The sequence below is a fragment of the Equus caballus genome, chromosome 25 (assembly GCF_041296265.1).
Source record: "Equus caballus isolate H_3958 breed thoroughbred chromosome 25, TB-T2T, whole genome shotgun sequence".
Lineage (NCBI taxonomy): Eukaryota > Metazoa > Chordata > Mammalia > Perissodactyla > Equidae > Equus > Equus caballus.
In genome coordinates, this window is record NC_091708.1 from 45,994,105 (window position 1) to 46,018,824 (window position 24,720).

General features: G+C 61.1%; 1 protein-coding gene and 1 long non-coding RNA gene across 11 annotated transcripts in view; one reads left to right on the forward strand and one right to left on the reverse strand.

Annotated features, from left to right (window-relative positions):
• Positions 1 to 1,770: 1,770 nt before the first annotated feature.
• Positions 1,771 to 9,723, reverse strand: LOC106782602 (uncharacterized). 3 transcript variants are annotated; one of them, XR_011432630.1, is made up of 6 exons: positions 9,623 to 9,723; positions 8,698 to 8,873; positions 7,314 to 7,580; positions 6,918 to 6,980; positions 3,691 to 3,871; positions 1,771 to 3,294 (listed from the first exon to the last, which is right to left on the reverse strand). It is a non-coding gene; the product is annotated as an uncharacterized lncRNA (long non-coding RNA). The 3 variants fall into 3 exon arrangements; XR_011432628.1 differs by lacking the exons at positions 1,771 to 3,294; positions 3,691 to 3,871 and adding exons at positions 4,236 to 4,707; positions 4,924 to 6,212; XR_011432629.1 differs by lacking the exons at positions 1,771 to 3,294; positions 3,691 to 3,871 and adding an exon at positions 5,970 to 6,215.
• Positions 3,673 to 24,720, forward strand: part of CCDC187 (coiled-coil domain containing 187) — a 54,758-nt gene continuing 33,710 nt past the window's right edge. For 4 of the 8 annotated variants that reach the window (XR_011432627.1, XR_011432626.1, XM_023629344.2 and 1 more), the window contains exons 1-8: positions 9,767 to 10,185; positions 10,567 to 11,072; positions 12,523 to 12,621; positions 15,737 to 15,832; positions 20,243 to 20,374; positions 20,905 to 21,974; positions 22,237 to 22,331; positions 24,089 to 24,675. Coding sequence is in view for 6 of the 8 variants with exons in the window: in XM_023629344.2 (XP_023485112.1) it covers positions 10,088 to 10,185; positions 10,567 to 11,072; positions 12,523 to 12,621; positions 15,737 to 15,832; positions 20,243 to 20,374; positions 20,905 to 21,974; positions 22,237 to 22,331; positions 24,089 to 24,675 (2,683 nt within the window). In the remaining 2 variants the exon portion in view is untranslated. Of the gene's footprint in view, positions 3,807 to 4,704; positions 4,824 to 9,766; positions 10,186 to 10,566; positions 11,073 to 12,522; positions 12,622 to 15,736; positions 15,833 to 20,242; positions 20,375 to 20,904; positions 21,975 to 22,236; positions 22,332 to 24,088; positions 24,676 to 24,720 lie in introns of those variants that run through there. The other 4 variants (XM_070251680.1, XM_070251681.1, XM_070251678.1 and 1 more) reach the window with 4 other exon arrangements.

The following is a 24,720-nucleotide window of genomic DNA, read 5'->3' on the forward strand; positions in this document are numbered from 1 at the left end:
GTGTGTCTTAGTCAGCTCAAGCTGCATGGCAAAACCCCACAGGCTGGACCGCTTAAACAAGTGACATTTATTTCTCACAGTCTGGAGGCTGGGAGTCCAAGATCAAGGTGCTGGCCAACTAGGTTCCCAGGAAGGACCTCCTGGCTTGCAGACAGGCACCTTCTCACTGTGACCTCACGGGCCTTTCTTCTGTGCGTGCACAGGGGCAGGGGTCAAAGGGAGAGACAGCAGGCTCTCTCATGTTTCCTCTTATAAGGACACTAATCCTATGCGTTCAGGGCCCCACCCCTATGACACCATATAACCTTACTTACTTCCCTACTCCAGATGGCCACACTGGGGCTTAGGGCTTCAACGTATGGATTTGGGAAGGGCAGAAACATTCAGCCCACAACAGCCTGGCACTCTCTCCTGCAGATGGCATGACCTTGCTGCAGACCCCAGGGGCCTGGGCCCTGATTCTCCTGCTGGGCTTGCCCACCAAGCCCACAAGCTTGCCCATCACTGATGTAGGCAACACCAGCCTGCCCGCTGCAGGACCTTTTCCTGCTCCGGGTGCCCTCCAAGTTGTCAGCCCTGTGTCACCTGGGAAACGGCCAGAGCACATGCCTGGGTGGGGGCTGTGCTGCCTCCAGCGCCTGCAGAAGCTCGACAGGAGTGGTGCTCCCTCTTCATGGCGGAAGGTGCAAGATGCAAGAACCCGTCCTTTGCTCTGAGCGGGTGCCCAGGAACGCCCCTTTGCCCTGGGCCACTAGAATTTTTACAGGTGTGGCAGGCCTCAGAATCTCCTTGATCTCTGGCCGTGGCATCTGCTGCTGCCCGAGGCCGCCCTCTTGAGTGCCCATGTGTCACCACGGCATGTTGCTCAGCCAGCCCAGCCACATCATGTCACTGAGGAAATGGATCGATGTGACACTGTGAGGAACGTCGCTGTGGTCCAGGGCAGGGGAGTTACACATAGCCCTGGGTGGCTGCACATATGTGCTGTGTGCATCCATGTGGAGGACGTGGTCTGTCTCTGATGGGATGGAGAATGCACCATACCACAGGGCCTCGTGTCCCTGGGGCCACATCACTCTGCCCTGGAGGCTGTGGTCACCCTCCAGGATCTATTCCCTTTTAGTAAGGACTGGACCGGTGAATGAAATGGACGTATGAGGGGACCAATGCCCCTGCATCCTTCAGCTCCTCCAGGACGGCACCAATCTCGCCGTCTCCCTCCCCACAGGCGACCTTGGTCTCCTTTACTCTCTTGGCTGCAGAGGGAGGAGTTGCACAGCTTTCCTTTAACCTTTGCACTATGATCACGATGATGGCTCTGCCCACAGACCAAGGATCCTATGGGGCAAATGTCAATCATTGTTCACAGACTGGGGAAGTGACCACTGGGTGGGTCTGCAACCCAGTGGACCCCCTGTAAGCTGGACCTTGGGCAGAATGCCATTAATCACCACTCTAACAGGGGTCTCTGGATACCAGTGTCGACCCTGGCCTGGTCCTATGGCCCCTAAAACCTCTGGCACTCCCTTCCCCAGTGCAGTTGCTGTAGGTCCCCCTGGGGAGGCAGAGCCATGCGCCCTTTCTCACATGGTCAGAGGACATTAAGGATGGGAGACGGAGAGGCCGAGATGGTCACCCCACAAACAGCACAATCCCGGACTCAGTTTCGGCCCTGAGCCAGCTTTCAGACCTGGGACCCATTGACTGAAGAGGTGGCCAGGTGACCAGGAGAGGTGTTTGAAAGCTCGGAGACTCATCTACATCGCCATATTTCCTTTAAACAAAGAAAGAATATTTTAATTTGTTTGACTTGTGGTGCTTTTTGGATCTGCAGCCTCCATCTCAGAATTCCAGCTTGAGGCGCTCCTGGCCCTTCACTCTGCACAGGCTGCTGTGTCCGCCCGGGCAGCGGTGCCAGAGGCGTGGGGACCGGATGGCTGATTCTGGACAGCACACGTGCTGCTGCCCCCTGGGGGTGCTGGGGCCTTTTTTCGCTGATTTGGGGTTGGGAAGGATGTTCCAGAAACTCTCAGGGAGGAATTTTGGCTCCTTCTTCCAGGCTCCAGCCCTCGTGCTCAGCCCTTGGGCCTGGACAACTTCCCCATTTCTCTGATGTCCACGGACAGAGTCAACCTGTGCCCCAGGACCAGCACACACCTGACCTCATCCACTTTCGGATGCTGGACACCTGGCGTCCAGACATAGCCCTAGTCTGGGATGTCTCCTGGCCGTGGTGGCGGAGGCAGGTCCAGGAAGGTGCGCAGAGTACAGAGCTCCAGCATCATGCCTGTCAACTCCAGGGGTCACCTCTCTCCGGACCCTCTGGCCCAGAGAGGAGGCCCCCTCCAGCAGGGTCTTGCTTGGAGGGTCCGGCTCTGGTCTGAGGTAGCCTTGCCAGGTCACCAGCTCTCCTGGGACAGTGTCCAGCAACTCCCCAGGGGGGGAGGGGCTGCTGCCCCCCCACTGCCATCTCCAGGAGGGTCGGGACAAGCTCCTGCGTATTCAACAGCCCAGGCTGATCTGAGTCTGCTTTCAAATCTAATTTCATGAATTCCAAGAAGAGTTTCTTGGCAAAAGAATCTTTCTAGAGTGTTTCTTAAGGGGAAAAGGCACAACTTCTTGGGGTGGGGTGGTGGCAGGGACAGCAAAGTCTTGGAAGATTCCCCCTCTCCGCAGCACCCCGTGGTGGGGGGTGGGGGGTGGCCCTGGCTCCCCGCCCACGACAGGGACGGAGCGCCACCTGCCGGCATGGGCCCCACAGCCCACCTAAATCGCGCTGGGAGGACCCCCGATTTTCGTCAGCCGGCAGCCGCCCCCAGGACTCCCAGGGCCCCGCCCCCGCCTGCAGGCGCGCGCTTGGAGCTGGGCGCGGGGTGGGGGCAGCTCGCCCTCCCTACACACTGACCGGCTCCCCTAGTTGAAACACTAGTCCAAGGCCCACGGGAAAGAGCACAGATCCTAAGCTGAGCGACCCGGGCCCCGAGGATCCGCGCGCGCGTCCAGGCACAGACGGCCGCCACGTGCCCCGCGCCCCTCCGGTCGGTCCCCTGCCAAGGCTGCCACGCGGGTTCCCAGGACGCGAGGGGCTTCGCGGCTTTTGAGTTTGGCGCTTCCGGACCTCGCCGCCGCTCTGCCTCCTGCCTCCTCCCGCCGCCGCCCACCTGGACTGTCCTAGTGTCCCTCCCCAACAGCACCGTGTTTCAGAAGGACCGGATGGCCCCGTCCGCCTCCAGGACCCTGGCTCCTAGCCGCCAGGCTGCGCTGCCAGAGACCCGGGGGGCTGCTGGGTGCTCCCTGGGAAGGAGAGAGAAAGTAGGGGCAGCGGGCTGGGGGCGGGAGGCGGCCGCGGTGACTCGTGGGGCCGGGCTCTGGACCGAGCCCTTGGAGACCTTTCCTCGCCCCTCGCTTGCCGGGCGCGTACTGCCCCCTCCCCAGCCGGGGCGGGGTCTAGGCAGTGCCCTGAGACCCTTAGCTGCCCTGCGCCCGCGCCCTAGGGCTCAGCGGAGAGGAGAGCCCCAGGTGTGTGTCCCCCCCGCCCCCGCCCAGGTGGTGCCGGGCGCGCAGGGGAGGCCCCTGGCGCGTAGCGCTGGTGCCTCAGGCTCCGCAGAGCCGGCCTGGAGGAGGAGCCCGCACGGATGGACGCCCAGGTTTCTGTGGCAACGTCAGGGCGGGCCTCCCGCCTGATCTAACCGTGTACTTGGAAGCTGGGTGCCCGGGTCCCCGGGTTCTGCTTGCAGGTGTCCTTTGAGCCATGGCTGCTGCCTGGCACCTTTCGGCAGGTGGAAAGGCCTGGAGCCTTCTAGCTGGTGAGTACTCTGGAGGGGCTTTAGCTGAGCGCTGTTCCATCTGCCCCAGGCACCTGGGGGAGGGGCTGGGAAGGGGAAGGGGGGGGGTCAGGAGGCGGACAGGGCCGGTGGATGGGGGGGGTTGGGTACACGCAGGGCGGGCAGGGGGCTCAGCCTTTCCTTCTTCCATGGACCTGGCCAGGTGAGGACCAGCCACCCCTCCTCTGTTCTCCTTCCTTGGGGAGAGGTCTTCCTGTCTGGGGGCTCCCTCTGAGGGCTTGGGGCCTGCTTAAGGGCAAAGCTAGGCTGCCCCTGGGAGTGAGACCCACTGGGCTGCCCTGCCCCTGGGCTTAGGTCCTGCTGTGGGGCGGCACTAGATTGTCACCTAATGAGCTCAGTTCCCCGCACTTGCTGTAAAATGGTGATAAACACAGTCCCAGGCCCTGATTGGTGCTGATGGCTGACTCTGTGTTTGGTTACACCTGGCAAGTCTGTTGTCCGACAGTGGGGCCAGCGCAGCATGGACCCCCTCTAGCTAACTCTCCTTGGGCAAAGGGCCTGGGCCCCTCGGCTGTCCCATCCTGCTGGAAGGCTCCTGTTGAGGAGTGTGAGCTAGGGCAGGTGGAAGGAGACCCACAGCCGTGCCCGCCAGAAGCCGTGGCCCATATTGACTGTTCTGAGCCTTTGGGAATGGTTTTGGTCCCCAGGGTGGGGTTGTCCATGTCTGCAGGTTCCTGTCCTGGAGTTGCCGGGCTCCATAGCTGCTGTGCTATCCTGGGCGCTCCTGGCTTGGGGGAGCCGGTGCCGAGGGCAGGTCTCTGCTCTGGTTGTTGTGACCGTGGGCAAGGTGACAGCGCCTTCCTCATGGGCTTGGTCAGGAGCCCCAGGTTGCCTGGGGAACGCACTGGGCACAGACCTGGCCCTGGCAAGGTGTCCCAAGGGGTGGCCGGCTCAGGAGATGGTGCTCTCCATGGCCAGAATGCTGAGTGGCTGCTCTGGTGGCCGAAGCTGACCTTGGCCTTGGAGGAGGCCAACCAGGTCTAGGGGTGTGGGGTGCGGGGCCGGGAGAACAGGGAGGTGGCAGGGCCTGGGGCCTTGTGCTTGGGTGGGCCTGGGGGTGGGGGAGCTCCCTGCTGACCTCTCTGTTGGCGTGGCTGTGAGTCTCTCCTTGGCACGAGGGGACAGTGTCTGAGGGCTCCCTGGGGGGCTGCGGGCTGGTGGGTTGACTTGGCTACTGCCTCTGGTTCTTGGTGGCTGAGCTGAGGGCTGTGTGAGCGCTGGGGCCCAGAGGCTGCGGGATGCCGGCAGCCCGCTGCTCCGCGCCCTGCCATTTGTCCACATCTGTGCACAGTGTTAATCTCTGCCTCGGCACCCCGTCAGTGCCTCCATCTGGTTTCCTCAACCTCACCCTCCTCCCGACCTCCACCTGTCCTCCCAAATCACTACCTGTTGTGTCACCTGGTTCCTGCCCTTCCGTCTGCCACCTCTGTGTGGCCCTGAGTCCCCTTGGGGCCCGACCAGCCCCGGGGTGTCAGTTGGCCTCCCTGGGGAGCAGCTGGTGGAGACGCTGTGTCTGCTGGAGCACAGCCGGGCGGCAGAGACTGGGGTGCCGCCCTGACCAGACCCCCATGCGAAGGGCAGTGTGTATTTGTGTCTATTTTGTGTATGTCTGTGTATATGTTATGTGTCTATTGTGTATCCATGTGTGTGTTGTGTGTCTGTGTGTCTGTGTACGTTGTGTGTCTGTGCATGTGCGTTGTGTATGTCTTGTCTGTTAGTGTGTGTGTTGTGCATCTTTACATGTGGGTTGTGTGTGGGTGTGTCTGTCCGTGTCTGTTGTGTCTCTGTAGGTTGTGTGTCTGCGTATGTTGTGTGCCTGTGTGTTGTGTGTGTATGTTGTGTGTGTCTATGTATGTTGTGTGTGTCTGTGTGTTTGTTGTGTGTGTCTGTGTGTTTGTTGTGTGTGTCTCTGTGCACAGTGTGTATCAGAGGGGATGCGTGTGCTTTGTGCAGTAGGACCCACGGTGCGCAGGTGCTCTTGCCACCTGCCAGTCATTTCCCCAGATGTGACAGAGCCTGGGTCAGCCTCGGGAGGCCTTCCGTTTGGACCCTTCAGCCCCTGCCCTTTCTCTGGCCCTGCTGCCTGGGGCTGCGGGGCACAGCCTGTTGCAACTGAGACTCTGATCAGGGTCCAGGGCCAGTTTGGGTCTGTCCACGATGGGGACCGCTGCTTCCCCAGGGCTGGGTCTGCGCAGGTGGCCGTTGGGAGCCATGCTAACATCCAGGCCTGTGCCAGCTGTTGTTGCTGCCGAGTTCTCTGTGGTCTCCATCCCTGGGGCCTGGTGGCAGTGGCGAGGTGGCGGGCCTTTCTCCTTGCCGTCTGCGGACTCCGTCCCTGAGCCTGTCCAGGCCTGCTCAGTGCTGGCTCTGCTAGTGACGAGGCAGAGAGGGGTAAACAGTGTGGGCACTTAGAGCAGAGCCTGCCAGCTTCCAGAAGGCAGCCCTCCCCGCCCCGAGGCCGCCCGCCAGCCCGGGCCGCAACGTCATCGTGCTCCTCACAGTGCAGCAGGCTGTGGTGTGGTGTGTGGGCACAGTTGGCCCCCAGGCCAGGGGCAGCCCCTGGTGGCAGTGAGGGCCAGAAACTGCCGCCCTGGTGAGTCATTAGTTTCGGGCTGTACTGGCAGGTGCATCTCGGCCCCAGGCGGCAGATGAGGGCCTGGGCTGGCGGTCTTGGCTCTTGAGTGGGCTGCGTGAGGACAGAGGTGCCTGGCTTTCTTTACCTAGTGTGTGCCCGGCCCCCAGGGGGCACTCTATGTTGTCTTTGGACCCTTATAAGAACCCTGCCAGGCGAGGGCTAGTGTTCTGCCAGCTTTCTTGAGGAGCAACCTGATGCCCAAGGGCTCAGTGACCTACCCGAGGTCACCAGCGGGCATCTGTGTGTCTGGGAGCCGGGGCTCTCCATCACTGTGTCCACTGTGTGCCCACAGTGGGCCGTGGGCTGCTCCGTTGGCTCTTCACACCCGCCCTTCCCCCACCAAGAAGCCCTGTGACCCTCCTACCCCATCAGTGGCTCAGCATGGCCCTGGGGACCCATAGGGGCCACTGTCTTTCCTGGGGCCCTGGAGGTGGCACCTATTGTGGAGACTCTCCGGCTTCTGACCCTGCCAGGACCCTGGACGTGAGACCGTGCTGCGCCTGTGGAACGGAGCCGGACGGTGTGACATGAATCCTTCCCTGCTCTGCATAGGTCCGGCCTCGCTGGGGGCTCTTACAGTCATGAGCATCCACATGCCAGGCCACCCCTGCCCCAGCAGTCCCCGGCCCAGGGGGGAGGCAGATGGCTGGGAGTGGCCCTGAGGCCCCACTCACACAGCAAGGGGAGGGGACCTGGCATCAGGCAGGCGCGAGCCAGGGAGGGGTCAGGACGGGAGCCGCGTGTGCTTTCACCAGCTGGGGCAAGCCTCCAGCTGGACCTGCGTGGGGCTCAGGCTTAGCTGAGATGCTGCTGGGGCCGAGCGCAGGCCTGACCTGGGGGGACGCTCCTCGACTCCAGGCTGTGCCTCTGCCCAGTGGCGTTGTTGGAGCCTGACGGTTTGTGACCCAGGGAGAGAGCTGACGCTGTTGCTCGCGGCCTCCGGGCTGCAGCCCAGCTCAGAGCCTCAGTCGCCCCAGCGGGTGCGAGAGCCTGGGGCAGGCACGGGCTACTGCAGGGCATGCAGTTGTGGGCGACATCAGCCAGGGTCTGGGCAGGGGGAGGCCGTGCGAGCTGCATCTGGAGCCTCAGTCGTGAAGGGACTGCGGGAAGGCCCCGCAGGGCAGGGAGGAGAAGGAGGAAGTTGGCAGTTTGTCACACTCACAGGGTGACATGGGCCCTGTCGGGTTTGTTTCCTAGTTCACCGCGCATTTGTTTTCATGGCTTTGCTTTTATCAACAGTCGAGCATTTAAACTGACTGCCCGCCATATTTCCAGGCCTTCTTTCTGGAGAGGTCAGAGTCTCCACTGACCGCCGGGGACAGCTTGATTCCTGCTAATGGCAGAAAAGGGTCCCCAGGCCGCCCCTCCCCTGGGAGAAACTTCTCAGCGCTCAGCTCCCACTGCTTCTGCTCAGAATGACCCTTTCCCTCTGCTCTTTCGGGAGCAGGGCCAGAGAGTCCAGGAGGATGCTGGGAGAATGTCCCCTGGACCGCAACTGATGCGAGGGGCCGGGGGCTGGCTGGGGGTGGTGGGGCCACAGCGAGAGCCGTTCTTCGGCCAGGTGGCGGCCGTGGGCTTTTGTTCTTATCAAGGCTGCTGGGGGACCCTGCCCGGGGCAGGGAGGCTCTTTGGGAACAGAAGGAGGTCAGGCTGTCTGTGGGCGTACCCTCGGTTGTCCAGCCTCTACGGGTGGTGTGGGAGATGCCATGGTCACCACCTTATGACATGCGCCCTGGCTTGCTGCAGCACCCCAAGAGCTGTTCCCCCCGCCCCGTGTAGCAGAAACCGTCTGCAGGCCACGTGTACACCCAGCACGTCACAGGAACATGCTGTGCCCCGCAGCCACGGGAAGGGCCCCTGGGGCTCCCCTGTGTGGCCCCAGGCCAGCTCTCTGGGACGGCCGACCACACGCAAACACACGGGTGGGAGCTGCTCCATTGCAGCCTTGCCGCGCCATGTCCTCAGTGTTGCGGTTGAGCTGGGCAGCGTGGGACTCCTGGCCAGGCTGATGAGGCAGAGCCAGATGGCCACCATGGTGCTGCCAGCAGGGGGACCTGCCTGCGTAGGTATATCATCCGTCTGGACTGCCAGGTGTGGTCCTGGGCCCTGGGGCTGGAGCCTGGATTTGGGGTCCTGCTGCCCTATTCTCTGAGGCACACGTGTGCTTCCTCTCATCCCGACTATAGGGGAGGTTGGGTGGGGTGGAGGGGACGGCACCTCATATTCCAGGCAGGGCCTGTCCCCAGGGTGACTCCTTCCTCCTGCTGGTGGCTCGTCATGGGGCTGTGTGCCCTGTGAACTGCCACGGAGACAGCAGCGTCTCCAGGCGTCCTGGTTCCCAGGACAGGTTCTTCCGAGTGGCCTCGAGGGTGGCCCTCCGTTCTCCGTGCTGCCTGGAATTAGGGTCTTCTGCTGCAGAGCCCCTTTTCTCTGGGGCCGCTCTGGTGGAATGCCTTCAGGGCAGTTGCTAAAACCAGTGAGTGTCCCTGACCAGCTAGGCCGCTCCCCGACCGCGGAGTGAACTCAGCGGATGCTCACGTTACCCAGAGGCGGGTGGGGCAGGGTCTCTGGCTGCCCAAGGATATGCTGCAGCTGGGGTCCAGCTCTCACCTGGGGGGACCATGCAGAGCCCAGGGCCAGCTGACCACAGAGCCCACGTCCTCCCCTCCACGCTGCCCTGTCAGGATCGTCGGGGTGACAGGAAGCCCACTGGGGGCGGATGGGGCTGGGGTGCTCTCCCAGGAGTGCAGGGGTGGAGAAGCAGGCCTGGGGTCCAGGCACTCGGGCATCTATAGAACTATTTCCATGTGCAAGAGGGGTCCTGAGCATGTGCCAGCGAGAGCTGGGAAGCCAGTGCGCTTCCCCTGACGAGCCCCAAGAGGCCAGAGGGCCGGGGCCTCAAGAGAGGTGGCTGATGTTTTCATGTTGGCCTCAAGGCTGGAGCACTCAGCCCCTCGTCCAGCTGCTGGGGACATGCCTCGTGCTGGCGCCTCTCTCCTGCACCCAGGCTCCCAGGCTGCCCCTGCCCCTGCCTCTAACGCTGACCCTGGGAGCCCCACCCCCCACTCCCAGCCCCTCCCTCACTGCAACCCTACTCTGGCCCCAGCCCGAGCCTGACCCCCACCCTGGCCAGCTCACTCACCGTGCACAGCAGCCGCTGGTCCTGGCGCCCTGGGAGGACTGGGATGGCACACGACCTAGAGCCCCAGCAGGAATTGAAGGCCTCGGCTCTCTGTCGCTGAGTGACACAGGGTTATTATGCTGTCATGGGGCCACCCGGAACTCTGTCCCACCCCGCTGAGAGGCAGCTCATTAGGAAGGTCCCCCAGGCCATCAGCCCAGGGCCGGGCAGCCCACCGTACCCACCCAGTTCCCATGAATGTCCTGAGGGCGTCCACTGCAGGCCGGGGACCGGGACAGGCTGGCATCTGTAGCCGGGCAGCAGCCTGCCCGCCCATGTGAGCAGGGATGGGCGCTGGGCTGCAGACCACAAGGCTGCCCTGTGAAAGCTCCATCTGACCCCAGGGCACGGGGGGACTGGGAGCTCCCCTGGCTCCGCCCTTGCTCCCCGGCCTGTGGCCATGTCAACCCGTCCGGCCTTCGGGAAATGATCCGGCCCCTCCCTAAAGATAGCCAGAGGCAGTGCCCCTTCTCCCTCGGGGGCCCAGGGAAACCGACCATCAGGAAGGCCAGCGCCAGGCCCAGGTACTGTTTGTGACTTAGGGGCGTGTCAGCATGTTGGGAGATGGCACGTCTCCCCTGGAGGGCACCGAGTGAGTGTGAAGAAGCAGGACTTGGGGCCAGGGTGCCTCTGCTGTGGGCCTTCCCCAGCCTCAGTTTCCCCATCTGTAAATCGGGCTGATCATGGAAGGGGTGAGGTTGGGATCCAAGAGAGAATGTCCTGGCACTGTCACGCACAGGGGCATGTGTCGGTCCCCCAGGCCTTTCTCAGTTTGTGGGTGTTCCGAGACAGGAAGGACCGGGAGCAGGGGGTGCCGGGGACAGTGGGGACACAGTGTGAGGCGTTCTGCTCAGCACTGCCCGTTCTCCACCCCTGACCAGCTGTATCTGCTTCTCTCTCCCAAGGGAAGGCAGGCTCTGTCCACCTGCGGCCAAGGATCACTTCATGGCTGCCCTGAGGTGGCCCAGGCCTTCCCAGCAGCCAAGCGCCCTGTGGGGAGCTCCCCACTTGACCTGGTCTGACTACATCGAGGAGCTGGGCCCCCAGGGAAAGGCCTGTAGCCACCTGGTGTGGTCAGCTGGCGAGAGAGACAACGATGGGGACAGCTCAGTGTCATCCGGCCGTCTCTCTGGCTCCTCTGGGGGCCATGGGTCCTGCACACCTCCCCACAGGCACTGGAAGGAGAGGCCCCCCCAGGTGCTGGGGCCCCGGCGGCAGCCCAGGGAGAGCAACCCACGGCTAGAGCAGCTGAGGGACAAGATCCGGGCCCAGGTGCGGGGGCAGGCGAGCTGTGCCTCCCTTGGCACCTGGACACTCTCCAGCACCTCACACCTCTGCAAAAGCTCCACGCCAGCCCCCCGGAGGAAAGTTCGAAAACTGACGAACGCCCCTCCAGCCCCGGCCTACCCAGGTCAGTGGCAGGTTTCCCCAGTGAGGGGCAGGCGGGCGGTGATGCCGCGGGGAGGGTGGAGAGCCGGTAGGATTGGGCTGCTGCAGGCCAGGCCGTGCTGGGCGCCTGAGTGGACCCGCCCGGGCTGGTGGCCAACTGGGTAGGTGAGTGCAGTGTGTCCCCGAGGCCCCAAGAGGGGCTCACAGCCTGGAAGCCGCATGGGGCTTGGGGTCCTCCCGGGAGGTGTGTCCCAGCTGGGCTTAAGCACGAGGAAGAATTGATTCACGGATGGACACAGAGACAGGCTGGGGAGGCTGATGGAAAGAAGAGGGATGCTGGGATGGAGGCAGGGTGTCCACAGGGCGTGCCTGGAGGCGTGGAAGGGACCCGGTCCCCTGGGCCTGGAGTCCGCAGCCCTGGGGGAGGGGGCTCGGGGGGGCAAGTGGTGCGATCAGGTGTGTGAGGACTTGGCTCAGGAACCCTGTAAAACCCGCAGGGGATTTGCAAGGTCCTCAGGACCAGGCGTGGCCCGGCCCTGGGGCGTGGCGGCCAGGCCCGGGCGAGGGTGGGGATTTAAAGACATGGCCACCATCTCCGTGCTGGACGCGGTCGAGGTGCAGCCGTGTGGCTTTATCTCCGTGCGGCTGCCTAGCTTTCTCCATGGGACAGGAGAGGGGTTTCGTTTTTTATTATTCTTAAGATACACTCTTCTGTTTTTTTAAATTGTGGCAAACACACATCACATAAATTTTACCATTTTAACCACTTTTAACTGCACAGCTCAGTGGCATTAAGCACGTTCTCATTGTTGTGCAGCCGTCCCCGCCATCATCTCCAGGACTTTCTCATCTCAGACTGAAGCTCTGTGCCCACTGAACACTCACCCCCTCCCCTCCCCCAGCCCCGGCGCCAGCACCCCACCTCCTGTCTCTGTGGGTTGGCTCCTCAAGGGCCCTCACAGGAGTGGAGTCCCACAGGACCCGTCCTTCTGCGACTCTTTCTTAGAGGAGGTGGCACTGCCGCTTTCTTGTAGCGCATCTGGAAAGCATGAAGAATGACACAAAGTGGGCACTCCTCCCTGTGTGCCTCGCTCCCCCAAACTGCCCCGGTCAGCACTTCGGGGTGCGTCCCTCTAAGTCATTACTTCTCTTCGCAAAACAAGACCTTAGGCACCTGCCGTGACATCCCCTTCCTGTGCTGCGGGATCCGACAGCGTGGGCCCAGCTCGAGGGCACGGGGAGCCCTGCTGGGAGACAGCTGTGCCAGTTCTGGTGGGAAAGCCATGGCGCCGCCAGCCCGCTTCCCAGCCAAGCGCCGGCACCTGTCGGGATTGGCCCTGCGGAATGTGCTCGGGCCTGAGGCGTTGGTCAAAGGCGCTGTGTTTAAAGGCTTTTGAACCAGGACCTTTTCCTGGAAAGTCTTCACAGAATCTCTTTCCTTACGATGCTTCCTTCTTATCACTCTGCTCCAGGCTTAGGCGTCCTGAGTGCCGCTGAGCGCAGAGTTGAAGACAAGGCCATCCCTGGCCAGGATCGGGAGCCCTCTGCGGTCTCCCAGAGCCAGGCCTCAGGTGAGTGGCTCTGTGGCCGGCCATGCTGGTACCCCTGGTCGATGCTTAGGCCACGGTGAGGGCAGCACGGTTCTGGACCCAACACTCTCTGCGCGGTTTCTCTCTCCTGCTGTGAGATTGGCTCTGTTACATTCCCCACTCACAGATGAGGACATTGAGGGTCACAGAGGACCCCAGCCATGAAGGGGCCAAGCAGAGATTTGGACCCAGCCTGCCATTCTCTGGAGCCAGATTTCTAACCCCCCGCTTCCCTAGCGGGGAGGGAATCCAGGCAGGGCCTGCAGGGCAGGCTGGGGCTCAAAGTGGGGGGCGCTGGGCAGGGGCGTCTCCTTGCTGAGATTTCCTTCATGGAATAGGTGAGGTCTTTTCTGCATGGTCACATGCCAGCCATAGCGGCTGGGCCCGAGGCCCTCCAGGTCCTGCCAGCTCCTGGGCTCCCTGTTCCATCTTGCAGGCAAGAGGCACTGCCCGCCTGTCCCACCGATGGCCCCGCCTTGCCAGGGAGGTGCTGAAGGGTCGGCAGTGGGTCGGCAGAAGGGTCCAGGGGCCTAGGGAACCACTAGGTTTTGGCTCACTCATTCCCTTGACATATAGCAGGGGTGAGAATGGAGAGGCAGCCGGGAACATCCCAGGGGCTGGAGGGCAGCAGCTTCAAGGAGCCTGGAGGGCATCCCCTGCAGTGGGACCCGTGGGCAGGTTTTAAGCAGGAGCCCGGTGAGTCTGGGCTTTGGCAGGCTCGCTCTGTCTGCAGGATGGGGAAGGCGGGGAGGAGGGGACTTTGGAGACCCCAGACCAGGGTGGGGGAAGGACTCAGGAGCAGAGGTTAGGCCGCCCCGGATGCCTGAGGCTGCTGGGGTCTCAGCCCCGGGGAACAGTGTGGGTTTTCCATGGGGCAGTGGGGGAGGATGAGGTGAGAGTTGAGTGCCCGGGGAACAGTCGTTGCCCATCCCAGTGTTGTCCTGGTGGCCTGGGTGGAGTGAAGATGGTCGACACTTGGGTCGGACCCCACTGGGCAGCAGCCACAGGCACGTTTTCCAACGTGTGTCCAGCCCCAGTGGGATGGGTGAGCCTAGTGCTGATGCGGGTGAGGTCCGAGGGGCAGCACCCTCTCCCTGATCCCATCTCTGGCCTCACCACGGCCACCAGCAGCTCCCCACAGAACCTGGGGTGCTCCTGGCCCGGCCCATCCCTGCTGTGGCTCCCGGCGAGCGCTCCTGTCTTCCTCCTCCTCCGTCCTCGAGCACCCTGAAGGCCTCAGCTCGTCCAACTGGTCACTCTCTGTGTTCCCACCTCACGGAGGCTGCTGGGGCCCATCAGCCAAATTCAGGACTCGGCCGGGGGTCAGTCGGGGACCTCAGCACCCAGTGTCATCGGTCACAGCTCTTGGCGGTCACATTTCATCCTAGTTTTGGAACCCTCTGGAAGCAGGGTGTGGGGACAGGGCCCGGGTCTTTTTTTCTTTAAATTATGGTAAAATACACATAACATAAAATTTATCTTTTAAAAAAAATTTTATTGATGTCATAATAGCTTATAACATTGTGAAATTTTCCTTATACTTTATTATTGCTCAGTCACCATATAAATGTGCCCTTTTGCCCACCCCCCAACCCCCTTCCCCTCTGGTAACCACTAATCTGTTCTCTTTGTCCACGTGCTAGTTTATCTTCCACATATGAGTGAAATCACATGGTGTTTCTCTTTCTCTGTCTGGCTTATTTCGCTTAACACAATACCCTCAAGGTCCATCCATGTTGTTGCAAAGGGGAACCAAGATTTTGTCTCTCTTTATGGCTGAGTAGTATTCCATTGTATGTATACACCACATCTTCTTTATCGAGTCCTCAGTGGATGGGCACTTGGGTTGCTTCCACGTCTTGGCTATTGTGAATAATGCTGCAGTGAACATGGGGGTGCATGAGTCTCTTTGAATTGTTATTTCAAGTTCTTTGGCTGAATACCCAGTAGTGGGAGAGCTGGGTCATGTGGTGTTTCTATTTTCAGTTTTTTGAGAAATCTCCACACTAAAATTTACCATTTTTAACTGCACACATCAATGGCGTTAAGCACATTCACAACATTGTGCAGCCGTCCCCACCATCCCTCTCCAGGACTCTCATCTTCCCAAACTGAAACTGTCCCCACTGGACACTCACCCCTCCCGTCCCCAGCTCTGGTTCCACCGCCCCACCTCCTGCCTCTGGGTTGACCCTCTCGGCCCTCACATGGAGCCCTATAGGATCTGTCCTTCTGTGCGGGCTGCGTCTTGAGGCCCCTCCTGCCGGCAGGGTCGGGCACTGAGGAGGCAGGGCCAGGCCAAGGCCAGGACCCAGCCGCACTCGGGGCCTGGGGAGCCCTTGAGCCAGTCTTCGCCCATCACCTTGACCCTGCAGGGACGTCGCGCCCTCGGCCCTGCTCGCACGCACTCCCTGGCTGGTTGGCTTTTTGGTGCTTCACAGACGCAGCCCCCACCCCAGCCTGGGACAGAGACACATGAGGCCAAGTGGTGCAGGGAAAGGTGACCACACCAGCCCTCAGGAAGCCGGTCCATATGGGTCAGCCACTGTGCTTGCCGTGGGACTTGCACGACCTTCTCCCCTTTTGGGGGTCTCTGTGTCCCCACCTGTCCATCCAGGGGTGGACCCCACCATGGGAAGGCCCCTCAGCTCCAGCTCTCACTCCTTCCTCCCTCTGCCAAGTTGATGTTCAGTCTGGCTGGGCACTGCCCCATGGGCTCACTTGTGGGCCCATTCAGACATTTATTCACTCAACAAACATGAGTGCCATGGGCCAGCCCTGAGCTGGGTGCAGGAGACCAAGATGGGAGGCTGTTCCTGTCCTTGGGTGTCTTGGCCTCCAGACACTCGGGAATTTTGTGCCGTCCGGGTGAGTAGTGAGGGGGAGTGTGTCATGCCCCACGCAGAACGCCTTGAGGGGATGGACAGTCAGGTGGGCCCCCGGCACTGTGCTCAGCCGCCCACACCGGCAAGCAGGACGAGGGAGCAGACAGGACGGCCACGTTGCTCTGTAGGACCCGGGCGTCAGCCGGCCGTTCTGTGTGCTGTGTCATTGCTCACCCTCTCTCCTTCCTTCCCCTTCTCCCTTCTCGCTGAAGATCCTTGGGAGAAAACCAGAAGGATGAAAAGTAGTGCTTGCAAGAGAAAGAAGGCCGCCAAGGTGCCCACCCCTGGAAGAGCCGCCAAAGACAGGGGTAAGGATCACTCACTCGGCCCCGTGGGGGCTTCACCGCCTGCTCACCAGGTGGCCGATGGCTTTTGGTCCCGGTGCCGGGGCTGGCGGCTCCCAGCGGTGCCTGGAGCACGTGGGCACAGGGTTGGGGGCATCTGGGATGGGCGGGGCCGCGAGGAGGAGGCCTGCATTGGCGTCTGCATTCGGGGTGGCTGTAGAGTCTGGCCGTCGCCGGCAGGGGGCTGCCCCTAGCAGTGGAGTGCAAGTCCGCAACCCCGACACGGCTGGCGGCCTCGAAGGGCCCCTGGATGATACTCTGTTGCGCGTTCGCGGTGGCCGCTGTCAGAGTGTGGCTGTGTCTTCGCATGGAGGCAGCCGGGACGCGCCTGAGTGGGGACGTGTCTGCTTTTCTGTCACTTGGCGTCACTTGCTCTTTGCTGCCTTCAGCAGCGGGATGTCGGGCGGAGGGAACAGGCCCCGGCCCGCCTGGCGCGGGGTGGAGAATTCCAGGCAGCACACCGGCTGTGTCCCTTCACCCCAGCACGGGGTGGCGGGAAGGCCTTGGGTAGTGTCCACTCTCTCCAGCCCCTCTGGGGACTTCAGGCAGGGGTACAAGTCAGCCGACCACTTTTGTGAGGACAGTTTCGTAAACGTGTCCCAGGAGAGTTCCGTTAAGGGGTGCTGGCCGCGGTCACAGAGGAATTTGTAGTCGGGCGTCTGTTCCCTGAGGGCCTGGCGGGGTGTGGCCCCCAGCACCCTGCATGCTTCTGTGGACCTTCTGGGATGAACCCTAGAGATGTCCGTGCCCTGGGGCTGGACCTGTCACCGCCGGAAGGGTCGGATGTGGGCGTGTGGGGAATGAGGGGCCAGCGTTCCTCTGGGGCTCTCCTTGAGAACGTTCTGGGCGGTCAGCGTGGAGCGGCTGTGCTCAGCGCCCAGCTCCGTGTGTGCCGTGCCCTCTACGGACATTATTCATGTGATCCTCGCAGCTCTCCTCTCACAGCTTCTCCCATTTCGTAGATGAGGAAACTGAGGCTCCGAGTTCTACAGCCTCCCCAGGGCCACACAGGTGAGCCCTGGTCGGGCCCTGACCCATCCTGCCCAGGCCCGTGCCTCTCTCCTGAGAAAGCCCAGCTGTGTGTCCCTGGGACCACGCCTGAGCACCTTCTTGAGGCCCACCTGTGGCACCTGGGCTCTGGGACCACCACACCATGGGGTCTAGGGACACCACCAAGACCCCCCCCCCCAGGTTAGGAGAACCCTATCCACTGGGGCTAAGGTCAGCTCTGTGGGACCCTTGGTCTAAGAGTGTGCAGCACTGGGGTGCAACTTTCGAACTGCTCCTGTGCCCCTCTGTGCCTCAGTTTCCCCCCATGGCATGAGATCACAATCCTGGACCGGGAGTGAGTGGTGTGTGCTCTGCCCCCACGTCATCAGACCCACCTGCTCTGCTCTCGGCAAAGCCTGAGGTCCAGTGGAGTGAATGAGTGCCTTCGTTCTCCTTGCTCCGTGAGGTGGCCCTGAGTGATGGGGGGAGCTCAGTCAGGGCCGTGGGGCGCCGGGGCAGCTGTCTTTATTCAGCTGGGCAGGAGGCGACCCAGAAGAGGAGGGGAAACCTTCACTGGAACCAGAGAGTGAGGGATGCTGGGAGACACAGAGAAGGTTCCGGAAGATCCACCGAGCATGCACAAAATATAACAATTTTCTGTATCATTGTCTCCTCCCTTCCTCAGCTTTTTGGTTTGTTTTATTTTAATGGCTCACTTGAAAAATGACCTGCTTTCTGCCTGACACTGGGTCAAAAGGGCGTGCCACAGGCCGCATTCATCATCGTAACCACTGTGTCACCCTGACGGAGTTGACCATTAGTTTCTGTCAGTGACGAAGTCACAGCTGGGCTAAGGAGAGATGAGTTTGGGTTCAGAGGTCAGAGCCACAGGACTTGGGAATTGGATGAATTAGAAATTTGCTGTAGTTAACAAAAAATTAAATCACAATAGTTATAAAATATTCATCCATCCGGGCTGAAGGAAAATGAAGCCCAATATTTAATTTCAGATTATGTCACCTCACTTTGCATTTTTTATCATAGATTAGGTCGGCCCTGGAACTGTGACAGGGCACTTGGGGACTTCATCCATTTCCACAGATTAAAAATCCTCTCGTAAAAAAATTAATTGCCATTAAACTGCTCAGCGGAAGAAAAAAATGTGCCCACCAGGACCCATTTATTGACCCGGACCCCTCTGGCGGGCTAACGGGGAAGCTGAGCGGCCAGTGATGGAGGGGCCTGTGGGGTGGGGGCGCTGAGGGGGCCTGGCCAGCGGGCCGCCCCCTCCCCACCTGCGAGGTCCCTGCCCAGTGCCCCAGCAGAGACCAGTTTTGTGCAATACAGCATCTGTAGGGACCAGGACGGAGGACCCTCGCTGGGGAGCCCAACCCCACTGGGCCACTCAAAACCCAGATGTGGCCAGGTGGGCAGCCCCAGCCTCAGCCCTGACCTTTGACTCTGCCCTGAGCCAGCAGAATCCTGACCCTTCCAGGCCCAATTCCTATAGTGATAGTGACCGCTTTTTCATCCTTGTGACCCTGTGGGGAGGTGCTTACAAATGGGGAAAACTGAGGTACAGAGAAGTTAAGTCCCTTGCCCAAGGCCCCTAGCTAGTGATCAGCAGAGTCAGAATTTAAACCCAGGTCTGGGGCTCCTGAAACCAAGCTCTTAACCTAAGGGGTCCCCAGGGGATGGCGCTGGAGGCCGTGGCTTAAAGAGGGTGTGGCCTTGTGTCCTGTCCCACAGAGGACATGGCCTCAGGGGTCCTTCCTAGGGGTGTGGCCTCTGGAGGGCGTGGCTCTGTGTCCCCTCTTCTACTTCCTGGAGCCACAGCTTCAGGCCTGTGGCTGATGTCTCTGGGTCTGGGTGTCGGGGAGGGTGCCATGTCTGGGGAGCCCCTGACCCTGTCGCCTGCCCCCCTCCTCCAGTGGTCAGCTTTCTGGATGGTCTTTGCTGTAGGGCACCCTCACTGGGCAGGAATGGCCCCTCCTTGGGGGGCTGGACAAGTCTTGGCCTGAGCGGTCTTGTTTCCCTGTGGCGCTGCCCTGGGCTGGCCCCCCGAGAGAGGTGCAGTGTGTGTGTGCATGTGCATGTGTCTCTGTGTGTGCAAGCATGTGTGTGAGCTAAAGGTCAGCCACCACCTCCTGCCTCTGCCAGGGCCCATGTGAATGGGTTCGTAATGATGTGGGGCTGATAGTGGCATTTGGTGAGTATAATCTGGGATTATGAAGCAACACCTCAATAAATGATGTTTATTATGTGATGACATCTATTAAAGAAAGCTTGTGTGTGTTTGGGGTGTGGTGGGCATTTATTTCCGCACTCTCTGGGACGCCAGCCTGGGCATCTTCCTTGACCTCCACCCCCTGTTGCCACTGAGTCTCACCAGCCTAAAAACAAATTAATTTCCTCCATCGTAGTGCAAATGATCAGCTGTAACATTACCCTCCCACTTGCCCTGTGGTGAGCTCTGCATGTGCTGATGGATTGTTATTATTACTGTCGACTTGAAAAGCACATTCACCTATTTTATCCTCAAGATGAGTTTATTTGGAAATAGCCAAAAGAATAGCAATTCAGGATGGGCCTGCTACCGGGAACCACGGGCACATCTGGAGAACACAGGAGGGAGCTGCCTTTATAGAGAAAAGGGGGAGAGGGAGGGCAGGAACGTCTCTTCATTGGCTGGGCTGTGGCGTTTCTGATTGGCTGAGCTATGGTGTTTCTGATTGGCTGAGCTGTGGCATTTCTAATTGGCTCAGCTGCAGCATTTCTGATTGGCTGGGCTGTTGCATTTCTGATTGGCTGGGCTGCAGCGTTTCTGATTGGCTAGGTTGTGGCATTTCTGATTGGCTGGGCTGCAGCGTTTCTGATTGGCTGGGCTGTTGCCGGGTGGGAGAGAAGTCTTCCCTCAGAGGTAAAGTGGTTGTACTTCCGGTTTGGAGTGACTGAGGTTGTGCTGGGGCCGGGGCTGCCCTGCGGGCCTCCCTGTATAGCGTAGGTGAGGTTTGTGTTACTAATTTCCACATTACTCTTATTCTATCATCCGGCATATACTGATAACGTGTGGTGTGTCTGGGTGCGTGTAGAGCGTTTTACAAAAATGTAGGGAGCGGGTTTTATTACCCCTGTTCACTGAAGAGAAGACGGAAAGTCAGAGAAGTCAGATCACCTTACAAGGTTATTCCGGGACTCGGTCCCGCCTCTTGCTAGCTAGTGGCTGGGGGTGCGGCTCTGCCCCAGGGGGCCTGGACACCAGGGATGTCACTGCAAGCCCCTGCAGGAGCATGTGACTTGGTGTCCTGCGGCTCCATGAGCCACCACCCTCCCCGTCCGGGCCCGTGTTCGGAGAGCCCTGGCCGTGTGTGTTCTCTGTTTAAGACTCTGAGTTGGTCGGTGTTTCCGCCTGGAGAAAAGGACAAGCCCTGGCAAGGGTGCTGCTGGGGCCCGCCCACCGTCCCCAGGCTCCAGAGCAAGGCAGCCTCGGGAGACCCGGCCTGGCCATGAAACTAGGTACCTTGCGTCTCCACCTGGGGCTGCCCCTGTTCTGCTGTGGCATCTGGGGGGTGGCACGGAGGGAGACACGCCCGGTCCCCTCACTGCCTGAGAAGGAGGTGGTGTTGGGTGCAGGAGCGGCACCACTGTCCCCACGACCTGTCAGATGCCCTCCGAACCCCCGTCAGAGGCGGACTTTGGGAAATCATCACATTTAAAAGCGAAAGGAAAGGATTTCTGTCCCCGAGAGCCACCGTCGAGGCTTTCCCAACTTAGTGACACAGGACGGGAGCTGCGAGGGCTCCTCCCGCAGACGTCCATCACCCCCCATTTGCACCCAGTTTTCACCCTGTCCAGAGCAGATGGCTCTGTGCCAGGTGCCCAGGCACAGCTTCGAGTCACGCCAACGGGCCCTCCCTCCTGGGGCTTCTGCAAGTAACTAGGAGCAGAAGTCCAGAGGGGAGCGCCCTGGGGACCAGGTGGAGTGTGCCTCTGGGTGGAGGAGCTGGCCCCTCGCCTGCTGCCCCTGTGACTCCCTGTCTTTGCAGGAGGCAGCAAGAAAGGTAGAGCTGCTGAGCGCTTGCCTGTCCGCCCCCGGACGCCCAGCCCAGCCTCTGTCTGCAGTGACCCACAGGCATCTGTCAACATGCCCAACCTGGCTTCCTGTGATCCGCCAGTGACCCTCCAAAATGCTATGGCCATCCTTCAAGACCTGCGCCAGCAGGTCCAGGTCGGGCTGGAGTTGGCCCGAGACCGCAGTGCCAGGGCAGGGCCAGAGCTGGGGTCATCAAGGCCGTGGCTGCAGGACCTGGCGGGGAGGAGGCAGCAGGGTCGCTGGAGCAACCCAGATGTGCAGGGCTCCTTCTCGAAGAGTCCTTGGGCCACGATGGAGGGGCAGCGCTCCTGCTTAGGGAGTGCCGGGAGCTTCCCCAGGGGACGGTGCTGGAGCACCTCAGCTGGGGGGGCCTCCTGTCCGCAGAGCGCCTGGGCGGCCCGGGGACGGGACCTCCCCTTCCCGAGGCCCTGCAGCACCCCCGCAAGCTCGGGCCCCTTCCCGCAGCGGCCCTGGAGCGCTTCAGCCCGGCAGGCCTCCCGTCCGCAGAGGACCTGGGCCACTTGTGAGGACTGGGAGGCCCCTGCCCGAGGACCACGGGGCCCTCTGGGGAAGCCAAGCCCTCCCGCCCCCCGGCCCTGGAGCGCCTCCTTCCCGCAGATGCCTGGTGCCCCGGTGTGCAAGGCCCGAGGCTCCCTCCTGCCGCCCTGGGGAGCGAAGCCCGCCTGGCCGAGGCCAGCCCGGAGCCCCCCTCGGGGCGCCCCTGGCAAGGAGAACGGGGTGCGGGTGCGGCCGCCGCCACCCTGCCCGCAGCCCCGGGGGCCCCTGGGCCGCCCCTACAGCTCCGAGTCCTTGCGGGAGTTCATGCGCCAGAAGGCGCTGGCCCGGAGGCGGCAGGCCCTGCAGGAGAAGGCGTCGGCCGTGCACGCCCTGGAGCTGAGGAACCAGAGGCTGCAGGAGGTCTACAGGAAACAGAGGGAGGCTGTCCTCGGCAAAGCCATCCCTGTGGTGTCCCAGGCCACCCCTGGCATCGTGACCTTTGTCCCGCACGCTGCACGGTCCAGGGTAGGCGCCGGGGTGCGGGTAAGGATGGGTGCTGTCCAGCTCAGCCACTGAGCTCCCCGGGGGCCCCACACACCTGCCTCCCTGGGTACAATGGGGCTCTGGAGGGACCCCATTGCCTCTGACCCGGCCCCTAAAGAGGGCACCCCCAAGGGGTCCAGCCTGAGACCCCCGTGGAGGCCAGGGCCAGCTCTGAGGCCAAGAGACAGGATCTCGGGGTCTCCTGGTCTGGGATGGGGCTCTGACTGTGTCCCCTCTGCTTTAGGCCCTGGAAGCCGCTGGGAGCCCAGGGTCGCCTGTGCTGGAGTGGAGCAAGGTGACATCTGGCATGGTGCTGGGCAACCAGGAGGTCCCGGGCAGGTGGGTCTGCGGGTGCGGGGCTGCCCTTCCTGGCCAGGGTCCTCGGGCAGGGGTGGGCCTCCTCCACCCCGTGCTGCAGAGCAGGATCATGTGGCATCTTGTTTCACTGAGGTGAGGTTCCCATCAGAAAGTTAGCTGTTTGAAAGCGAACAATACAGTGATTTAGCACATTCACAATATCGTGCCACTGCCACCTCCACCTAGTTCCAGAATGTTTCATCACCCCCAAAGAGAACCCTGTCCCCATTAGCAGTCATTCCCCATTCCTCTCCCACTGCCAGCAGCCTCTGATCTGCTTTCTGTCTCTGGGGATCCATCTGTTGTGGACATTTCATGTAAATGGAATCCACAGCATGTGGCCTTGCGTTGGGCTCCTTTCATTGAGCATAATGTTTTCTAGGTTTACCCTGTTGTAGGGATGTGTATGTCAGGACTGAATTCCTTTTTCATGGCTGAGTAATATTCCACTGTGTGCTGTTGCACGTTTTGTTTATACACGGGTCAGTGATGGACGCCGGGCTGTTTCCCCCTCTTGGCTCCTGTGAATCATGCTGCTAGGAATGGATTGCTTGAATACCTGTTTTCGTCTTTCTGGGGTCCCTCCCTGGGAGGGGAATTACCAGGTTGTATCGTAACTCTGTGCTTATCTTTTGAGGACCTCTGGACTGTTTTCCACCTCAACTGCACCATTTTGCATCCTCACCAGTGGTGTAGGAGGATTCCAGTTTCTCCGTGTTTTTGCCAACACTTATTTTCTGGTTTTTCCCTTCCTTGGCTTTTGTCTTATTTTCATTATCATGTATTTTAATTTTGCCGAGGCAGCAGTCCAGAAGGCCCCTCCCCAGGGCAGCATCTTAAAGCACGGGGTCAGGGGCCTTCCCCCACTTTCCTTGGGGAGATCGAGCATCACCTCCCACTGGAGGCTGGTGTTCCCAGTGCCTGCCCTCCCCTGGAAGGGCTCCGTGGGGTGCCACGTGGGCCTCAGGCCAGTGCCAGCTCTCCCTGGCCACCTGCCTAATGAAGGGGGGAGGAAGGCGTGACAGGAGCTCACGGCCAGGCTCCCTGCGCACCATCTGCTCACAGCAGGAGGGAGGAGCAGGCCCGGAGGCTGAGGAGCGGGACCTCCTCAAGATATGCCTAGCAAGAGTCTCCTGTCCTGGGCTCGCTCCGGACCTGGCTCCTGGGCACAGCCTTGGCAGCTGGGGTCCTGGGAGGGGGCTTCAGGCTGAGCCCCGCCGTGCTCCGCGCCAACCCTGATTTGCCCTGAGCTAACATCTGTTGCAAATTTTCCTCTTTTTTTCCTTTTTCTCCACAAAACCCCAGTACGCAGCTGTATATTCTAGAGGTACGTTGTTCTAGTTCTTCTGTGTGAGCTGCCACCACACCATGGCACCTGACAGATGGGTGGTGTGGTTCCACGACCGGGAAGGGAACCTGGGCCGCCGAAGCAGAGCTCACCAAACTTTAACCACCAGGCCATCAGGGCTGGCTCTCCTTTGCCTGTCTTTTGATGGAGTTATTTGGTCTTTTTGTTGTTGAGCTGTAGGAGTTGCCCCTTCTGCTCGTTCTTTCTACCAGCCGTGTGCGGTCCACTGTGTGGATGCCCCGTAACCATCCCTCTGACAGTAAACAGACACTGTAAACAGGCACCGGGCCTGTCACAGAAGCTGCCTCAATGCTCATCCCTGCACACTCGTGTTTTGCACACACTGCTGGAGACGGCTGCGCCGGGCCTGACCCTTGCCCTGTCCCTGCAGCTTCTGCCTGTGTTTGAACAGAGCCCTGAACCACACTGAGACTCCAGAGACGGGAGGCCCCCAAGACGGCTGGGATGGTGCCCCCCTGCTGTCTGCCAGCTCTGCTCTGGGCCCCCTGAAGCTCCAGGACCTGACCACCCGCTACCTGCGCCCAGGGCTGTGCATCTACCTGGACCCCGAGGAGGCCGAGCGCCTGGGCATGCCGGGCCCCCTGCACTTCCAGTACAAGCAGGCCCGGCTGCAAGCCCTGGAGACCATGGCCAACGTCCTGAAGCAGCGGATCGACATCCTGACCGCCAAGCTGCACGAGTCTGAGGCAGTGGACACTCTCGGGGATCTGGTCTCAGACCTGCCACCCTCTTGCCCCAGCAGCATGCCTGCTGCCCTCGCGCCTGCAGCCCTGGCCTGCCCTGGAGACTTGGTGCCCAGCGGGGGCAGAGGGGCACGCCAGGACTGGGCAGACGTGCCGGCCAAGCCACTTCGCTCTCCCTCCTGCTTCCCGGATGATGAAATGCTGCCGTGGAGCCCCGGCTGGGAGTGGTGGCAGAGCGTGAGACCGAGGGGCCACCACGCCAGCAAGCCCCAAGGTAGGGCCGGCGCCTGGGCCACGGATGACCGCCAGCCCTGTTGGT